This window comes from Sarcophilus harrisii, chromosome 1 (assembly GCF_902635505.1).
Source record: "Sarcophilus harrisii chromosome 1, mSarHar1.11, whole genome shotgun sequence".
Lineage (NCBI taxonomy): Eukaryota > Metazoa > Chordata > Mammalia > Dasyuromorphia > Dasyuridae > Sarcophilus > Sarcophilus harrisii.
Genome location: NC_045426.1, coordinates 661,324,849 through 661,343,158, shown reverse-complemented (window position 1 = coordinate 661,343,158; position 18,310 = coordinate 661,324,849). Strand labels below are relative to the sequence as shown.

Genomic DNA, 18,310 nt, shown 5'->3' with positions numbered 1-18,310 from the left:
AAACTGAGAGTGATCCTTGACAGAAATCTTATGGCAGACTGAACAACTTTAGATCTTTCTCCTGTCCCAGTTTATTCACCATCATCCCCTTCACTATCCCATTTAATCAGGGAATACACAATTTAGCAATCCTTTTATTTAACAGCTTTATCACTTTTGCTGATTTAAAAAAAACAAAGTGAAATTTTAAATGCACACAAGGGCAAGCATTTCCCAAGCCTGGAGGGAAGCATCAGGTTCCAAGGCAATTTGCCTGCCTTCTTGATTGAGAGAGGGAAAGGGGGAACAAAAATGAGGATCTTCATTTTCCTGCCTGAATGGATTTTAGTAGTTCAGCTCCCACATGGTTAATTCTTGCTAACATGTCTTTCAGGCAGCTTCTTTGCATTTTTCATAGTGGTTTCTCCCCAGTTCCTACTTCTTGTCCACCAATGGTCCTCTTCTTGTTCCCACAAATCCGAAGAGTAGTACAAGTGAGCTTGGAAGTTGGATTAATTATAATTTCAAGAAGTCTATTGATGAAGCATACTCCTCACCTCTGGATAGAGAGATGATCAGTTGTTGATTTAGAAGGAGATATACATTTTCAGATATGACTAACATCTGCTTGGTTATATTTCCATGCTATAGAGAGGGCTTTTGTTTTTGGCAGGAGAATGGCGTGTGTGTGTGTGTGAAGGAACTAATGATTAAAAAAACATAATAGGATATTTAAAAATACACAAAAGAGAGCAGAGGTAAGTCAAAAGGAAACAGAAGAGTAGGGCAGTATTGTCACTATTGTGTTAAATTTAATATCTTGGAATTATAATTGTTATATTGATCAGAGTTCTTAGGTCTTTCACATTTTTTTCCTTTATAATGCTATAATCATTGTATAAATTATTTTCCTGGTTTTGCTCACTTCACTCTGTATTAGTTCACACACATCTTCTCAAGTTTCTGAGTCTATCCTGTGATGTTCATATATCATAATTTGTTTACTCATTCCCTAGTTGATGAGTACCTACTTTACTTCTAAGTCTTTGCTACAGTAAAAACTACTGCTATTAATATTTTTTTTTACATATGAGTCTTTTCCCTCTGTCTTCCTCTTTGACATATATACCTCATATGGTATCATTTGGCTAAAGGGTATGCACAATAGTATTTTGAGAGGATTTCATTCCAAATTACTTTCCATAATGGTTAGATCAATTATTCAACAATTAATTTTTTTTGTAATCTTTGCCAAAATGATGGATGTGACATGAAACCTCAGATGTATATTAATTTCTGTATATATTATTTATAGTAATTTGGAGAATTATTTCAAGAAAAAATTGATAGCTTATATTTTTCTTTTGAGAACTGCCTATTCATATCCTTTGATCATTAATCTTTCAGAAAATGATTCTTGTTTTTATACATTTGTATCACTTCTCCATTATCTTGGATATCAGACATTTAGCAGAGAAATTTATTGCAAAGCAAAATAAAAGCCCCCCTATTAATTGTTTCCCTTTTAATTCTGTTATTGATTTAATTTTGCAGAAATCTTTAAATTTTTATGTCATCAAAATTATTGATTTCCTTTTTTATGATCATCTTTTTTCCTTGTTTTAGTCAAGAACTTGCCTCTTAGCTTTAATTGTGAATCTGTAAAATTAGGCTGTCCTAGATAATTCCTAAGTACTTTGTAGCTTTTAATCTTATGTCCCTTTGACTATATTCTAAATGACATCCCAAATTGTTGCCCTTTAAAGTGCGGTCTCATTGGCCCACATTCTAATGTGTTAATTGCTTTTTCTTGAATTGCCACTGTGTCATTATAAATTATTTTTTAAAAATATATTCCTGATGTTTTGTTGCTCAAATGCTGTCCAGGTGGAAGCATCTTACCCTGATGGTAGCCCAGCCAATGGAGTGTTGATCCGTATCAAAGCTGAGTTGACTCCAAAGGACAACATTTACACCAGTGAATTACTTTCCCAAGGAGGGATAGTAGACTTTGAGATCCCTACAATCCCTCCTACTGCTCAGTATGTTTGGCTGGAGGTTAGTAAATCTTGTCATTTAAGCAAAATCACAGCAACAGAAATGGGAGAATGCCTGGAAAATACGTGCATAACATTCAGATGTATTTTTTCTTCAGACAAAAGTGTTAGCAATCAATGGAAAACCTGCTGGGAACCAATACCTACCCAATTATTTATCTATTAGTAGCTGGTACTCACCAAGTAAATGCTACCTACAGCTCCAGGCTCCTGAGTCATCCTTTCAGGTAAGGATTGCCTTGTACTCTAGAATGATGGGTCAGATCTAATAAAATTTAATAGAGATAAATAAAACATCCACTTGTTGGATTTAATTAAGAAATCAGTTTTACAAGGATAGAATGGGGGAAACCTCACTGAACCCTATATTAAGGTTATTTGAAAAGGACAAGCTTATAGCATGGGGACTTTTAGACTGCAAACAAATACATGGCTGCAGTGTAATGTTGCAGCCAAGAAAGCTAAAGTAGTCTTGGAGAACCATAGGGCCCAGGATGAAGGAGATGAGAATCAGACCATTTCTGTGCTCCATTATGGGTATTACATTTTAGGAAGGACCTCAACAAATGGTAGTTATGGGCAAGTGAAGGAAGGGTGACCAGATCATGAGAAAATCAGAGACCATGTGATATAGGAGTCAGCAAACTGTGGCCTGTGGGACCAGATTCAGCCTACTACTTGTTTTTGTTCCACCCATGGGCTAGAATATTTCTTATATTTTGTAGTTTGCTGACCTCTGGTTTAAAGGAATAGAGAGTATTTAGCCTAGAGAAGGAAAGACTTGGAAGGCAGGGATGAATAGTGTCTTCCGCTCTCTTCAGGGCTGCCTCATATCTAAGACTTGATTGTATTCCTCATTCATTACTTCATAGCCAAACTGTACTCAAGGCTCTACCTGGGCTCTGGCCATGGTGTTGCTTGTTCAATGATAACCAGTTGCTGCAGACTTCAGCTCTTTATAAATGGCACCTGTCAGTATCTTGAGAATGATGATTCAGTCATAGAATCTAAAGCCCAGACATGAGGCTGCTCATCTGAAGGTGAGGGTCAGTTCAGTCCAAATGAGGTTTTGCAGCATTTTACATGAATTGAATCGGTAGTTCGTATTTTACAGTACTTCCTTGGGAAGGAAACACAAATGGGATTCTGCACAGCCACTCTGGACACATTGTTCTTATTATGCTCTGATTTAAACCAATTCCACTGTGGGAAAGCTGGAAAAGGCCTTTCTTACAATTGTGGGAACAGAGGTTTTTCAGCTCCCGTTACTGTGTGTTCCAATTAGCCAAAGACTTTTTGCATAAACAATTCCATCATTTCATCCAGAAGCTTTATTAGTGTGTTAGCAGGCACTGCCCTATGAATTATTCACATGATGACTTTTTGAATGTGTTTCCAGCCAAGTAAAAATGTTCTTTCTTTTCCAATTTGCAATTCTTAAGGTGCAGATGAGTGCTTTAGGCCAATTTTGAGGTTGTCATTCTATGAACTCTGAGATGTAAGACATTTATCACGTGACTTTCTTGGGATTTAGGATTATGTGTCCAGCTGTATTAATGATTACAATTTGAGTTAATGTCAGCTGGAAGGCCCTCAGAAATCATCTTATCCAAACCCTTTATTTTACAAGTGAGAAGACAAAAGTTCATGGGATTTGTTATTTGTTCAGGTTTGCATATCTGATTAATGGGGAAAAAATGTAACTAGAACCCAGGAACCTAGGAACCCAGAATTCTGTCTCCTAGAATAGAACTCTTAAGGACTAGCAAGTTCCTATCTTGAGAAGCTCTCTTCTCTTTCCTTCCTTTGCTTCTCCTGGGCCATCTTGAGAATGATGCTTCATAGTCATGGAAAGCAAAGCCCAGATATGAGGCTGCTCACCTGAAGTTTAGTCCAGTTGAAGTTTTGTAGCTGCAGCATTTTATATGGATTAGGTGTCTTTCATATGACTTTGGGCTTACAGGATCATCTATTTGTCTTAATAGGAAGACAAACTTCTTCTAACAGTGAGAGATATCTGAATATAAAATGTATTACCTTTGAGCTGTTATATTCACTATCACCAGTGCTGATCTTGAGGTACCATTTGTAAATACTCTTGTCTTTCTTTAAAAAGATTTATTGTCCCTATTCAGTACTCTAACTCCTGCAAAAAGAAGCCCTCTTTTGTAACAAATAAATAAACCAATACATTAGGCATAATTGAAAGGGCAAACTTCATTCTGCACCTAGCCCCCACTTCTCTATCAATAGATAGAAGGTTAGCAGGTATCTTCATCGGTCTTCTGGAAAAGTATAACCAAAGGTACTGCTTTGATTGGAATTCTGAAGTCATTCAAATTTGCTTCCTTTGCAGGTCTTTGTGTTAATTGTCCCTGGATTCTCCTCTTTCCCTTTTACTTCATTTTATATGAGAGATCCCCAATTCTTCTGAACCAAACACATTTGTCATTTAGTTCAATACAATACTGTTTCACTATATTCATGAACTATACTTAGTTTAGCCATTCTCTAAATAATAGGTACCTATTTTGTTTTGGATGGCCATTTGTGGGGGATGGATTAAATGACCTCTAAAAGTTTTTCCAATGCTGAAAACTGTCTAATCTCATATGATTTTAGCCAAATGTGATTATAATATTCAGCCAGGGTCCTAGGGACAAGAAGTGGGGAGGGGAAGACTGTGGGTATAGAATGCTGATAGACAAAGCCGCTCCATCAGGATAATTTTCTTTTCATACATGTTTTTCTTTGTTACAAGAGAAGGCTCATTTGAGACTGGATAAGGAGGGTAAAAAGTAGTAAACTGGAAATAATTGTGATGCAAAAGATATAACAGGTCACTATAGATATAAAAGATATCACTAAAATTTTATTTTTTAAAAAAATCTATCATTCTATAACTTGATATTATTTACTTTTATCATTTTCATTTCTAAGGCTAAAGTAGAACATCTTATCAGATCATATTTCTTTTTTAAATAATATTTCATTTTCCCCTCAATTAAACATAAAAACAATTTTTAACATTCATGTAAAATAATTTTTAAGTTCTAAATTCTCTTCCTCCTTTCTTCTCTGTCAAAGCAAAATGGATAGATCCCATTCCAAGACAGAGAGCCGAGGGCATCTGTGCCCCTCTCTGGACGTCTCAACATCGTATCTTCTTGTTGGGGGCTTGGGAGGGTTCAGGGTCATTGACCTCTTGGTTTGTTCGTATCATCTGTTTCTGTTTAGCATAACTCAGGTTCCCTCTCAGCTGCTGTCTCTTCCCTAAGGTGGGGGACGAAGTCCGTTTTCCCGTAAAGTCCACCTGTCCTTGTGATTTTACTTTATATTATGAAGTTGCATCACGAGGCAACATTGTGCAATCAGGCCTGCAGCCTGCCAATGTCACACAGCAAAGAAGCAAGAGAGATGCACCTCCCTCAGACCAGACCAGCCATGTAACCCACATCCCAGGAACAAGTGAGTATAGTCACAAGGGAAATTAAAATCTTACTGTGTTCATAGCCCGTGTCAGACACCTTCAATGGCTCCCCAGTACCACCAGGAGAAAATCCAAACTCCATAGTTAGACTGTCAAAGGCCATGCACAGTCTGAGTCAAATATACCTTTTAAAAAATATTACCTAATATTCTCTCACATCAACATAAGCCAGGTGGTTATACTAATCCCTCAATGCCTGCTGTGTAAGCCTTTGTTCATATGATTCCCTTTCCCCAGGCATTAGAAAAGCTAAAAAGATAAATGAAGTATGGTGTGTGCCCTTATGTGGTTTACAGATATGGTACAAAATCGAATTTGATCATTGGAATAAATTCCAATTCTGTAAAGCTTAAAGATCTCTTTCCTGTAGGGAAAAACTGACAAAATGCTTTCTTCCATTCACAATCCTGGGAGGTGACTGGGATCTGTATTATTATCCCTGTTTTATAGATGGGTAAACTGAGGGCCAGAAAGATAAGGTGAATGTTTTGACTCTAAGCCTAAACCCTCTCTTCTCACTATATGCTATAGTCTGGGTAAGGTGGAGATCACTTCCCTTTGGGGCATCTGTGAGAGCTTGTTAGAAGAGGTGACCTTTGAGCTGGACATAGAACGATGAGCAGAGAGTTCACAGATGTTGTCAGGTGGGGTTGAGCGAGAAGGATGATGTCCTGAGTGTTATCTGGAGCAGGTGAAGCACTTGTATTAGAGTTGGTACTACACAGACATCTTATCTGTAGCATGTATGGTTTTTTTCCCCTTTTATTAGAATACACAACTAAAGAGGTGATGTGGAGGGACCAATAATCAGAATTAACATTTTCCTAGTCAATCATTGTCTCAGAATCTTCCAAGCAGGTAGATGGCTCCCAGAAGTCCAGGGAGAGTGGTAAAGGAACTTTATGTGTTGTTGCTACATTTTAACTCAAAAGACAGTACAAGTGTATCTCATCTTTCTTGGAAATGGGAATGGAAACTTTTGAGTTCAAATAGGAAAGTGTATTTTCTCAAGGTTGTTATCAAACATCCAGAAGATGTTAGTACTAAAGTTGGCATTAAGGGTTAGGGGGTTTCCTTTTTGCATCTTTTTAACACCTTCAAGTTTTCTGGCCATTTGTAATTTAATCATTCAATTTTTTAAATTTTATTTTATTTTTGTGGGATTTAGGGTTTATCAAACACTGATCTCCTAGGTTAGTTTGCTTCCATATATTATGTACCTAATCTGTTGTACTGATCATTCTCTCTATTTTTCAACCAGTACTCATTTTTCTTTTCAGAATTCTGTTTTATAGTCTAGTTTGAGATCTGCTATTGCTAGATTGCTTTCCTCCCCGTGTTTTTTCATTACTTTCCTTTAAATTCTTTTTTTTTTTTTTTTAAAGAAGATGAGCTCTCTTTATGTACAAAATGCCCGTAATTAAATGGGAAAGACAAGGTCAACACACACATGAAAAAAATGCAAAAAAAATTTGTTATTTTCATCACTAAAGGGAAATTCTACATTGTGCTGTTGACAGCACAGATCCATTGATATGCCTGACTACATTTTAATAGCTTGAATCATTTGGTAGAAAATTGGCATATTATTGGATTTCAAGAAAAAAAGTGATCAAAAGATTACCATCATTTTAACCTCATTTGCAAAATATTTAAGTTCATTTCCCTCCCACACACACAGATTTACAGTTGTAACAAATATGAGAAATAATTTAGTTAAAACTTCTCATTTTACTGAAAAGGAATATCATTTGATTTTTACAATCATAGGAGGGAGGTTCTATAACATTTATTATCTTCATTTGATAGCTAAGATAATTGAGTCAGAGAGAAATTACGTGACTTCTTATTGTTGAATGATTTTTCAGTCATGTCTGACTTTTTATGATCTCATTTGGGGTTTTCTTAACAAAGATTCTGGAGTGGTTTGCCATTTCCTTCTCCAGCTTAGTTTACAGATGAGAAAATTTTCCTTTAAATTCTTGACTTTTTCAGCCTTCAGTAGAATTTTGTAATGGGTTTCTTTCTAGTTGTAATGCAATCATTTGGTAATTCGATGTTTATGGGACCAAATAAGTAAATTAACTTAGGTAGTATTGCCATTATATTGGTTCAACTTATTTATTAGTAATTAACATTTTTCAGTTATTTATACTCATTATTATGTGCAGTTTTTATTACATAAAACTGAAAGGTTTTCCCACAGAAATTGAATATATCTAAGATCAGAAGCATAACAGCAAAAAAAAAAAAATTACAGCAAATTTCTCTCATTTCTAAGATGTGAAAGTGATAAGGTTGGAGTAGCAATTCCTAGTTCTAAATACAAGGCACATGTGAAGAATACAATGGTATTCTCTTTTCCAAAAGGTTCTTTTACAAGAAAAGGTTATGGTCAAAATGAAAAGACAAAATAGACACCAAGAGTGGTAAATATGAAATAGATTCAGGAGGACAATAAAAAGAATGTTATTGTTAGCCAGGGAAGGGGGTTACACTGGCAGGCTAACTGTAAAAGAGATTGAGCGCCCCAAAAGAGTTAGCTATAACAAGGAGAAAGACACCATGAGGTGAAACATGGCAGGCTAACTCCTAAAAGGATGAGCCAATCCTTAAAATTTCTAACAAAATAATGTCTTACCCAGCTTCTCCAGAGACTCCAGGTGCTGAGGTTGAGGTATGTATGACATACCTATATCTTCGAGTCACCCCCAGTATGGCTCCTTTCAGCCGTCTATTGGTGTACTACGTAAGGGAGAATGGAGAAGGAGTCACAGACAGTCTACAGTTGGCAGTTCAAGCCTCATTTGAAAACCAGGTAGGGTGGCCGGAGAGTGGGAAGGAAAACAGAGGAAGTGAAGTTCATTTGGCAGGGCTGGGGTCTCCTGCTAGCTGTGAGTGGGAAGTGTCTTTGTGCTCAGGTTTCAGTGACATATTCCTCCAATGAGACAAGACCTGGAGATATTGTTGACATGAAGGTCCGAGGTGCTCAAGGAAGCTGTGTCTGTATTGGGACTGTTGATAAGAGCATTTATCTCCTCAAGACAGGATTTCAGCTGACACCTGCTCAGGTAAGGAGAGAGGGGCCAAAAGCTGAGGGCTGTCAAAGTTCAGTTACTAATATTCATGTTAGCTAACTCCAACTACTTACCTTCAGCTCAACCAACATTTATTATTCACAGTCTTTCAGGCTGAGGTTCAAAGTCCTCATTGTGGACAATCAGGTCCAATCTTCCTTTTCAACCTATTTTTCTGTTACTCCACTACCAGAACCTAATAGTTCACTCAAATTGGTCCACTCACTGATCACCGAACAAATTTGGTATTCTCTCTCCTCCTATTTTTGCTCAGATTGTATCCCCCTCCAGGAATGTTCTCCCTTCATTCTTAACTCATCAGAATCATTTCTAGCCTTGAAGGGCCAAGTTAAATCTATTTCTTTTAGGTTGTCTCTCCTGATCTTCTACCCCCAAATTAGTTCTGTGTACACAGTCTTTTATAACATTCATTAACTGTACCATTCATATGTGTCATGATCATATTCCTAATATTGTTGTTCAATCATTTTTTCAGTTATTTTTTCAGTCAGGGATGACTCTTAATGACCCCATTTGAAGTATTTTTGGCAGAGACACTAGAGTGGCTTGCCATTTCTTTTTCTAGCTCATTTTAAAGATAAGAAAACTAAGGCAAACAGAGTTAAGTGATTTGAACAGGATTACACAAAGAATAAGTTCAAATTTGAATTCATGAGGTTGAATCTTCCTGACAGCAGGCCCAACGCTCTATCCACTGCATCACCTAGCTGCCCATATTCCTAATTATCTTTGTTATTTTCTAGACTTCTCATCTATACACAGATGCGTTTTATCTCCCCAACTATCCTATAAACTTTTTGAGGATTATCCTTCCTAATAGCTAGTATAATATACCTGAAACTTCAATATGTGAAAAGATCTGTAAGTAACTATCAATGTGAACCATCTCTTCACTGATGCAGATTTCAGCCCTGCTCTGCCTCCATGAGCAGATTCCATGAACTACTTGCCTCAGTATTACAAGGAATTTTGTCATTGTGGGGACTCATTCTATTAATTTTGCCCCTCAACATAATTGATGGTCTTGGAATTGCCATGGGTAAGACAAAAAATCATTCTCTGATGGTTAACCCTACCCAAAACCTAATGGTGAGCCTTTCTGCACATGGTAGGCTGGTGGTTATATCACAGACACAATTTATTTCTGGAAACATTTCCAACCACTTGGCCCTGCCAAAGGTCCAGTGGCATCCTACCTCAATGGAAGGATTCTAGTTACAAGTGCTTTTGCACATGGAATGGCCTGCTTCCTCATTTCTGCTTTTCAGAACTTCTCACTGCCACCTAAGCTCAAGTTTTTATTGTACTATCTCCTACACAAGATATAGCTGACCCTCTCTCTTAATTCTCTCTTTCTCTTTCTCCTGGTTGTCACTTCGTTGTGCCATGCTAATTTTCCATTTTCCCAGCAGTTTTTGTCAAATGGTGCATTCTTATCCCAAAAGTTGGGGTCTTTGGGTTTGTCAAACACTACATTGCTATAGTTATTGACTATTTTGTCCTATCACTTACTTGTGAACATGCTTTTTTCCCTAATTAGTCTAAATCTCCTTTAGTGTGGAGATTGTTTCTTTTTGTCTTTGTTTCCCCAGGACCTACCATTGTGCCTCGCACAGAAGAAATGTGTAATAAGTATTTTGCAATTGAATTGGTTAAAAGTATTTTTGAATAACTTCAAATAATTGAGACTCTCTCCTTTTCTCTTACTTACCTATCCCACCTTCATTATCTCTTCTCTTCCATTTCCCACTTGCATACAGGTTTTCCAGGAATTAACAGAATATGATGTTTCTGATACCTTTGGGACGCCTAAAGAAGATGGGCATTTCTGGTGGCCAGGGATGTCCTCCCATAGACGCCGACGCAGGTCTTCTGTTTTCCCTTGGCACTGGGATATTGCAAAAGATGCACGATTTGCATTTACTGTAAGCAATACAGTACATTATTATAATAATATAATATATAACAACTTCTCTCCTTCTTCTCCAAAAGGTCCTTCTAAAGTATATGGACTAAATTATTCATTGTAATGAGCAACATTTATCAAAGGAAAAAAATGGGAGCCAAAAGTATACTAACTTTTTGGTGAATGGAGGCTAGTAGAAAAAACACGGGACATGTAGTCAAAGACCCAGGCCAGGGTGCTGGTTCTGATATATATTCAGACAAGCCATTTCTCCTCTTGGGGCCTTGGGCTCCCTCATCCATGAAACAGGAATAAGACTACTTGTACTATCCATCTCACCAGGCTGTAAAAAAAATGCTTTTGGTGAAGAGTTTAGTTTTTCTTTTCTAGCATCCCTTGCATCTGTCCCCTCTCTTCCATGATTAGGGCTTCTGTTCCAGTAGAGTTCCTCATTCCCACCTGGCTTCAACTATGGCAAGAGGATCCTAACATTTCCCTCTTCATGTCCAGTGTACCTTTCTTCACTCATGAACATCTTCAGGACTGTATCTGCTCTTCAGAAATTCTTCCTTGGCTGCTTTTTCATGGCAGTTCCCAGCAAATTGGACTGGATAGAATTCGAGTCTTAATTTGTTTTATTGTTTTTTGCTGATCTATTCAGAACTAATTTCTAGAATTTAATTAATATACTTGTATACATTCCCAACTGTTATCTCATCTGATTCTTAACAAAGCCTATAAGGAGGGAGGTGGTATACTTATTATTCTCCCTACTTTTTAGATGAGGTAACTGAGGCTAAAAGTGATTGTGACATGCCCAAAGGGATGAAGCTGGGACTCAAACTCATGTCTTCTAACTTCAGTCTCAATGCTTTTCTCTAGTACCATTGGTGATAATTTAAGGCTTTCAAGAAAAGATTAAATTTTGCTTGGTTTATAGTGTGTCTTTTATTTTATGCGGTTTGCAAGCCATGATCTGTTTATTAAGTTTTTAAATGGACAAACTAATTATTTTCCAAATGTGTCAGTTTTCCTTTGTGCTTTGGACCCTGGAACAAATCAAATGTGAAATCAAATGTGAAAATGTTTAATCTTCAGCAACAATACTTCCTGTGTCCCTGTAACAAGTGCTGCTGTGAATGGGTTTATATTCTTGTCAGTCATTCAAAAGACAAACTGATGAAACTCTTGTGGTTGTTTCCCTTTATCTAGGAAACCGGGCTAGTGGTCATGACAGATTCAGTAAGTTTGAATCACAGGCAAGATGGGGACATGTACACAGATGAGGCTGTACCAGCTTTCCAGCCACACACAGGCACGCTGGGCAGCACAGCACATTCAAAGATCATACCCAGGTAATGTGGAATTTGGGAAGCTTTTAGCCAATACTACCTTAATGTACCAGTTTAATCTGAACCAGGTCTCTAGGTCAGGTTTTTAACAAATAGGAAGGTAGATGAAATTCTAAATAAATGTGTTATCTTACATTTGTGCTCGCTTTCATTCATTCATTCATTCAGTAAATATTTATTAAACTCCTAATATGTGGTATTAAGTGCTAGGGATACAAAAAAAGGTGAAAGACAATTCCTGCCTTCAAATAACTTACATTCTAATGGGGGAGACAATATGCAAGTAAATATAAAGCAATACATAGGATAAGTAAGAAATAATATAGGGAAAAGATTGGAATTAAGAGGAGTTATAAGGTGGCATTTTAGTTAGGATTTAAAGGAAGCTAGGGAAGTCAGTAGTCAGAGCAGAAGAGGGAGAGTATTACAGATTTGGGGACAATCAGAAAAAATGCCCGGAGCCAAGAGATGAGTGTCTTGTACATGGAATAGCCAGGAGGCCAGCATCATTGGATCAAAGAGAGCATGTTGGGTAATAAGGTGCTAGAAAACTGGAAAGGTAGAAAGGGTTTTGAATACCAGACAGAGCATTTATATTTGATCCTGGAAGAAATAGAGAGCCATTGTCATTTATTGAGTGGAAGATGGTAGGTTGAGACAATATTGGACCTGCACAGGAAAATTGACTTTAGCGACTGAATAAAGAATGAATTGGAATGGGGAGAGACTTGCAACAGGCATACCCTCCAATAGCTATCACAGTGATTCAGGCATGAGGTAATGACTTCTGAGATTCTAGGATTCTGTCGTCCTAAGACAGAGAGTTTCTGAAAATAAGAAGTTGTCACTATACAAAATCTTGTAAATTCCAAATCTCTATAATGTGAAGCAAATGTCCAAATAAAATGTGTCCTAATGTACTCTGGAAAAAGCTGTGGATCAGCACCAAAGTATTCCAGAAAAGCTATGGATCAGTAAGAATGAGATTTAAAGAAAAAAAGCCAATGAGCTAAAACCAACCAAACCAAAAAACTCACCAAGAGTTGTTTTTTTTTTTTTAATACCATGAAAGAAGATTTTTTAAAAATGCTTTTCTTCCTCAGATTTTTCTATTCAGAGTGTTACAATGGAAAATGACCTTACAATTTAGATTGTCAAAGCTAGGAAGAACCTCAGAACATTTTGTCAGAATTCTTCCTTTGTCTTTTTTACACTCTGCCTTTAAAAAAATTGTATTTGTGTCTTTTTTTTAAAATCTTTGTATCAGCCTTCCAGCTCAAGGTATTGCACTTAGTAGGTACTTTATAAATGTTGAACAAAATGTAATTGAATGTAAAGCAAGGGAGTATAACTTCTAATCAATTTTTGCCTTCTGTGTTTGATGTTTATTTGATAGAATACTTAAGAAACTGCATTTGGTGAAAAGATGTCTGCTTCATTATGGGGCAAGCTTTGTATCAATCGGCCCCTTTCACATTTCAGTCTTGCCACTTTCCTCTTTTCCTCACTTGGGTACCTGAGAAGCCTGTTGCAATTCTAAAGCCTGTGTGAGCCATTTTTTAAATAAGATTTCCCTTTTATTTCTTCTCTTGATAGAGCTGAGAAGAGAAAAAGGACTTTCTTCCCTGAAACATGGATGTGGCATTGTCTTAATATCAGGTATGAAGTCTTATTTGTCTTTGTTTAATAAAAAACATTTGTGAGAAAATATGACTATCGTAATTTACTTGAAAAGCAGAACTAAATGGGAAATTTTTTGTCAGCAGTTTTCCCACTTGTAGCATCATGAAGTACAGCTTGAAATCCATTTGTCCTAACAAGACTAATGTGACCCTCTGAAATGTAATAATAATAATAGAGATCTTTACAATTTACAGTAAACAAAGCCTTCACGATTCTTAAAATTCCCTCTTTTGCAATAACATCCCTTTGTTTTCATAATAGGGTGATTAAAATTCTAAAAACTATTTATTAGAAGCAGCCCCGTATTTCCTCTCTACTGTGGGAAGCTCTACACTTTGGCTATAGTCTATTCCCACCTCTTATTTTGTTTTAGTCGTGTTTAAAGTGAAGGAGAATGTAGGTGATTGGTAGACGGCAGGAATGGAAAACTCTGACCCCCACCCCTTTAGCTTTCCTGTACCAGTTTTTTATTTATTTATTATTTTATTTTATTTTATTTAATAGCCTTTTATTTACAGGTTATATGTATGGGTAATTTTACAGCATTGACAATTGCCAAACCTCTTGTTCCGATTTTTCCCCTCTTTCCCCCACCCCCTCTCCCAGATGGCAGGATGACCAGTAGATGTTAAATGTATTAAAATATAAATTAGATACACAATAAGTATACATAACCAAACCATCATTTTGCTGCCTGTACCAGTTTCTGATTGAGAGGATCTGATCTCTAGCCCATTTAAAACTATCCTCTCTTGGCTTCTCCCCTGTTTAAAAATCATTTAGGTCATCTTCATTCTGACAGGGAATGACCTTTATTCTTGTTCCCTCATAGAGAGAACTGGAAATACTGGAGAAAACATATAAGGTTAATTAATTCATCAGTAAACATTTATTAACCAAGCATTATACACCAGGCATTGTGCTAAGCCTGGGAATACTAATACAAGCAAAAAGGGGAAGGGAATTGCATTCATATATGCTATCTGCCAAATACTGTACTAAGCATTTTTTATCCTCACAACAGTCCTGCAAGGTAGATGGTTATTATTCTCATTTTACTATTGATGAAATTAAGGAAATCAGAGATTAAGTGACTCACACAACTAGTAAGTATCTGCAGCACAATTGGTCTTCCTGATTCCAAGTCCAGCACTCTACCAGCATTGCACTAGGCTGCCATAGTCATGGCCACATTTATACAACTCTTTAAACTTTGCATATGTTAAACTTTGTATATATATATATATATATATATACATATACACATATATATTTTATTCATATACAGATACTTCTGTATGTGTACATATACATATGTACATGTGTATATACATGTGTGTATGTATTGTGTATATGTGTATACTTATGTGGATAAACTTTGATTATCAAAATAGCCATGGAAAGCAGGGGCTATTATTATGACCATTTTAGAGATGAGAAGACTAAGGTTTACAAAAGTTATATGACTAGCCAGGGTTACACAGCTAGAAAGTCTCTGAGGTGGAGTTTGAACTCAGTTCTTCCTAGACTTCAGCTCTAGAATGTTAGCTTCTCTCCCCATCTAGCTTTCTTCAAATTCTGTCTTCAAGGATATTACATTCTCATGGGAGGAAGCAACATATAAAAGGGCACTGAAAATGAGAGGGCAGAGGTACCCGAGAGAGGTGGTAGAGAAAGTTAGTTGTAGGAGTCAGTAGTGAAATCTAGAAAGGATGAAGAAGCCATGGAGGACAAACACAATCACTGTCTCCAAAGATCAGAAGGATTTTACTAATCCTGTGGCAGAGGCTGCTGCCATTTGTCCCCTAGAAAAGCAATGGAAGTGGGGGCAGCTAGGTGATGTCACGGATAGAGCACCAGCCCTGAAGTCAGGAGGACCTGAATTCAAATCTGGTCTCAAACACTTAACACTTTCTAGCTGTATGACCCTGGACAAGTCATTTAATCCCAAGTGCCTCAGCAAAAAAGAAAAGAAAAGCAATGGAAGTAAGTTACTGGGAGGTAGTCTTCAACCTCAGAACTATTTAAAGTGGAATGAACTCAGAAATCAGTGAGTTCTCCATCACTGGAGTTTTTCAAGCAGAGAGTGGAGGTCTGCTTTTGGAAGATGTTTTTAGACAAGAGATTCTTGCTTCAATTAGGCTTGGACCCTGTGCCCTCTGAAGCCTTTCCCATGTTTAACTCTTTGGGTCACTTGTTTATGATGATAATCTGAGAACCATAATGGACCAGCCATTTCCTGTGCTTAGGGGCACAAATTGGTATTTATATAAATAAAACAACTACTTATTCTCTTACCCATCTATTCTTTGTTAGGTGATTGTTTCTTGAGAGTTGATCCTGATTTTGTTATATGTGTACCTCTATTCTAGTCAGCTAACTGCCTGGAGTTTCACCCCAGAAACACTGAATCACAAGCTGCACTTCACATAACCCAGGAGCCAAATAGACCATCTAGCTCCAAATTTGTTTGTTTGTTTCCAATAGTGTTTTATTTTTCCAAATACTTGTGAAGATGGTTTTTAACATTCATTTTTGTAAAGCTTTGTGGTTCACATTTTTCTCCTTCCCTACTTTACCTCCCCCCTCCCAAAGACAGCAGGCAATATGATATAGGTTAATTATGTACAGTTCTTTTAAACATATTTTCATATTTGTCATGCTATGCAAGAAAAATCATATCAAAAAGGAAAAAACCATGAGAAAGGAAAAAATAAGCAAACAAATAAATTTGTTTTTTTTAAGCAAAACAAATTATAAACAGGATAAAAAAAATGATCCAAGGATCTATCAATTAAGCATTGCTCTCAATTACCCAATTAACAAATGACACAAAAATAGTTATCTGCAGATTTTATTTATACTCGGAGCTCAAGCTCATCTGTATGGAAAACAAAAACAAACCAGAGAGCACAAAGCATGAGCTTCACAGTCTTATGTGGAATGTGAATACATGAGTAGCGTGGAAAAAATGAAATTTTACAGAGATCAGAAGAGGAAGATAAGGGTAAACATTTTTGGAAAGAAGTTGTTATTGTGGTTTGTCCTTCATTTTTGAAGAGGACCATGACATTGGGAAGGTGATGTCATGACTTGCAAGTGAATTGGATTGAAACAAGAGATGGCTATGCAAAGTCAGCAGCTTCATGATCATTTGGCTCCAGTGGGAAGAGAGAGATCAGAATCAGGCCAGTACCAATGGACTTGTGATGGAGAGAGCCACCTACACCCAGTGAGAGGACTGGGGATTGAATGTGAAAAACAATATAGTATTTTCACTTTTTTGTTATTGTTGTTTGCTTGCATTTTGTTTTTTCTCATTTCCCCCCCCTTTTTAGGCAGAATTGTCATTTTTATTATATTAGCTCATCCTAATCATGAACAATTGATATTTTTCCAATTGTTTAGATCTGACTTTATTTGTGTGAGAAGTATTTTGTAATTGTGTTCATATAGTTCTTGGGTTTGTCTTGGCAAACAGATCCCCAAGTATTTTATTTTTTCTATAATAATTTTAAATGGAATTTCTCTGTCTCTTGCTAATGGGCTTTGTCAGTAATATATAGAAATGCTGATGATTTGTATGGATTTATTTTATATCCTGTAACTTTGTTAAAGTTGTGAATTGTTTCTAGAAGGTTTTTGGATGATTTTCTAGAATTCTTTAAGTATATCATCACATCATCTGCAAAGAGTGATAGTGATGGCTGTTTGAATGGTCTAGATTCCTGGTGGTCTAGAGGTTAGTGGCTGTAAGAGAGTTATTAAGAATCCCCTTTTAATCGACCGCAGGTTCTAGAAGTGAAAGAATTCACTCATTCCCAAATATTCATTGCAAAATGAAAGATAGAAATCAGTTTACCCAGAGACTGACTTCTGTAGTGGCAGATCTGTGGAAAATGGAATTTTGCACTGAGATGCAGTTCTCAGTGGACAGAAAATCCTGACAGCAAAGGGAGCTGCCAAGGTCCATCTTCAAAGACTTTAGTTGATAGAAGCTTATTATGTTGAGTATCTTAGTGGGGGTTGGGAAGCCCAAGCAGATCAGAACCAGTGGGGGCTGGGCAGCCCAAGCAAGTCAGAATGGGGGCTGGGACAAGCTTGGATCTCCTATTAGAATTCAAAGGGTTGCTTTTTGACCAGGATTTGTATTTGAATCAAAGGCTCTGGCATCCTCCAAAGACAACTTGTCTGGGGATGATATGCCTCAGCCAGGAGGGGCTGGCAATCTGAAAGGAATCACAGATCAATAGGAAATACAGTTTCTTAAAGGGACCCCAACCTGCTTCAATAGTTTTATTTCCTCATTGCCTATTCTAATTCCTTTAATTTCTTTTTCTTATTGCTGAAGTCAAAATTTCTAGTACAACAATGTTGAACAATAATAATGATAATGGGCATCTTTGTTTCACCCCTGATCTTACTGGGAATGTGTCCAGCTTCTCTCCATCACAAATAATGCTCACTATAGGTTTTAGATAGATGCTGCTTATTATTTTAAGGAAAGCTCCCTTTATCCCAAAGTTCTCTAGTGATTTTAATGGAAATGGGTGCTGTATTTTGTCAGTTTTTTTCTTTTTGATCTGATTTGTGCAGCAGCATAATTGTGGAAATATGTATAGAAGAATAGCACATGTTTAACATATATTAGATCATTTGCCATCTAGGGGAAGGAATGAGGGGAAAAGAGGGAAAAATTTGGAGCACAAGGTTTTGCAAGGGTTAGTATCAAAAACTATCTATGC

General features: G+C 36.8%; 1 protein-coding gene across 1 annotated transcript in view; it reads left to right on the top strand.

Moving 5' to 3' along the window:
* Positions 1 to 18,310, top strand: part of CPAMD8 (C3 and PZP like alpha-2-macroglobulin domain containing 8) — a 155,073-nt gene that overhangs the window by 42,814 nt on the left and 93,949 nt on the right. The window contains exons 12-19 of the mRNA XM_031947976.1: positions 1,867 to 2,037; positions 2,135 to 2,263; positions 5,315 to 5,504; positions 8,172 to 8,344; positions 8,448 to 8,597; positions 10,385 to 10,549; positions 11,743 to 11,885; positions 13,479 to 13,541. Of these exons, the coding sequence (XP_031803836.1) occupies positions 1,867 to 2,037; positions 2,135 to 2,263; positions 5,315 to 5,504; positions 8,172 to 8,344; positions 8,448 to 8,597; positions 10,385 to 10,549; positions 11,743 to 11,885; positions 13,479 to 13,541 (1,184 nt within the window). The remainder of the gene's footprint in view (positions 1 to 1,866; positions 2,038 to 2,134; positions 2,264 to 5,314; positions 5,505 to 8,171; positions 8,345 to 8,447; positions 8,598 to 10,384; positions 10,550 to 11,742; positions 11,886 to 13,478; positions 13,542 to 18,310) is intronic.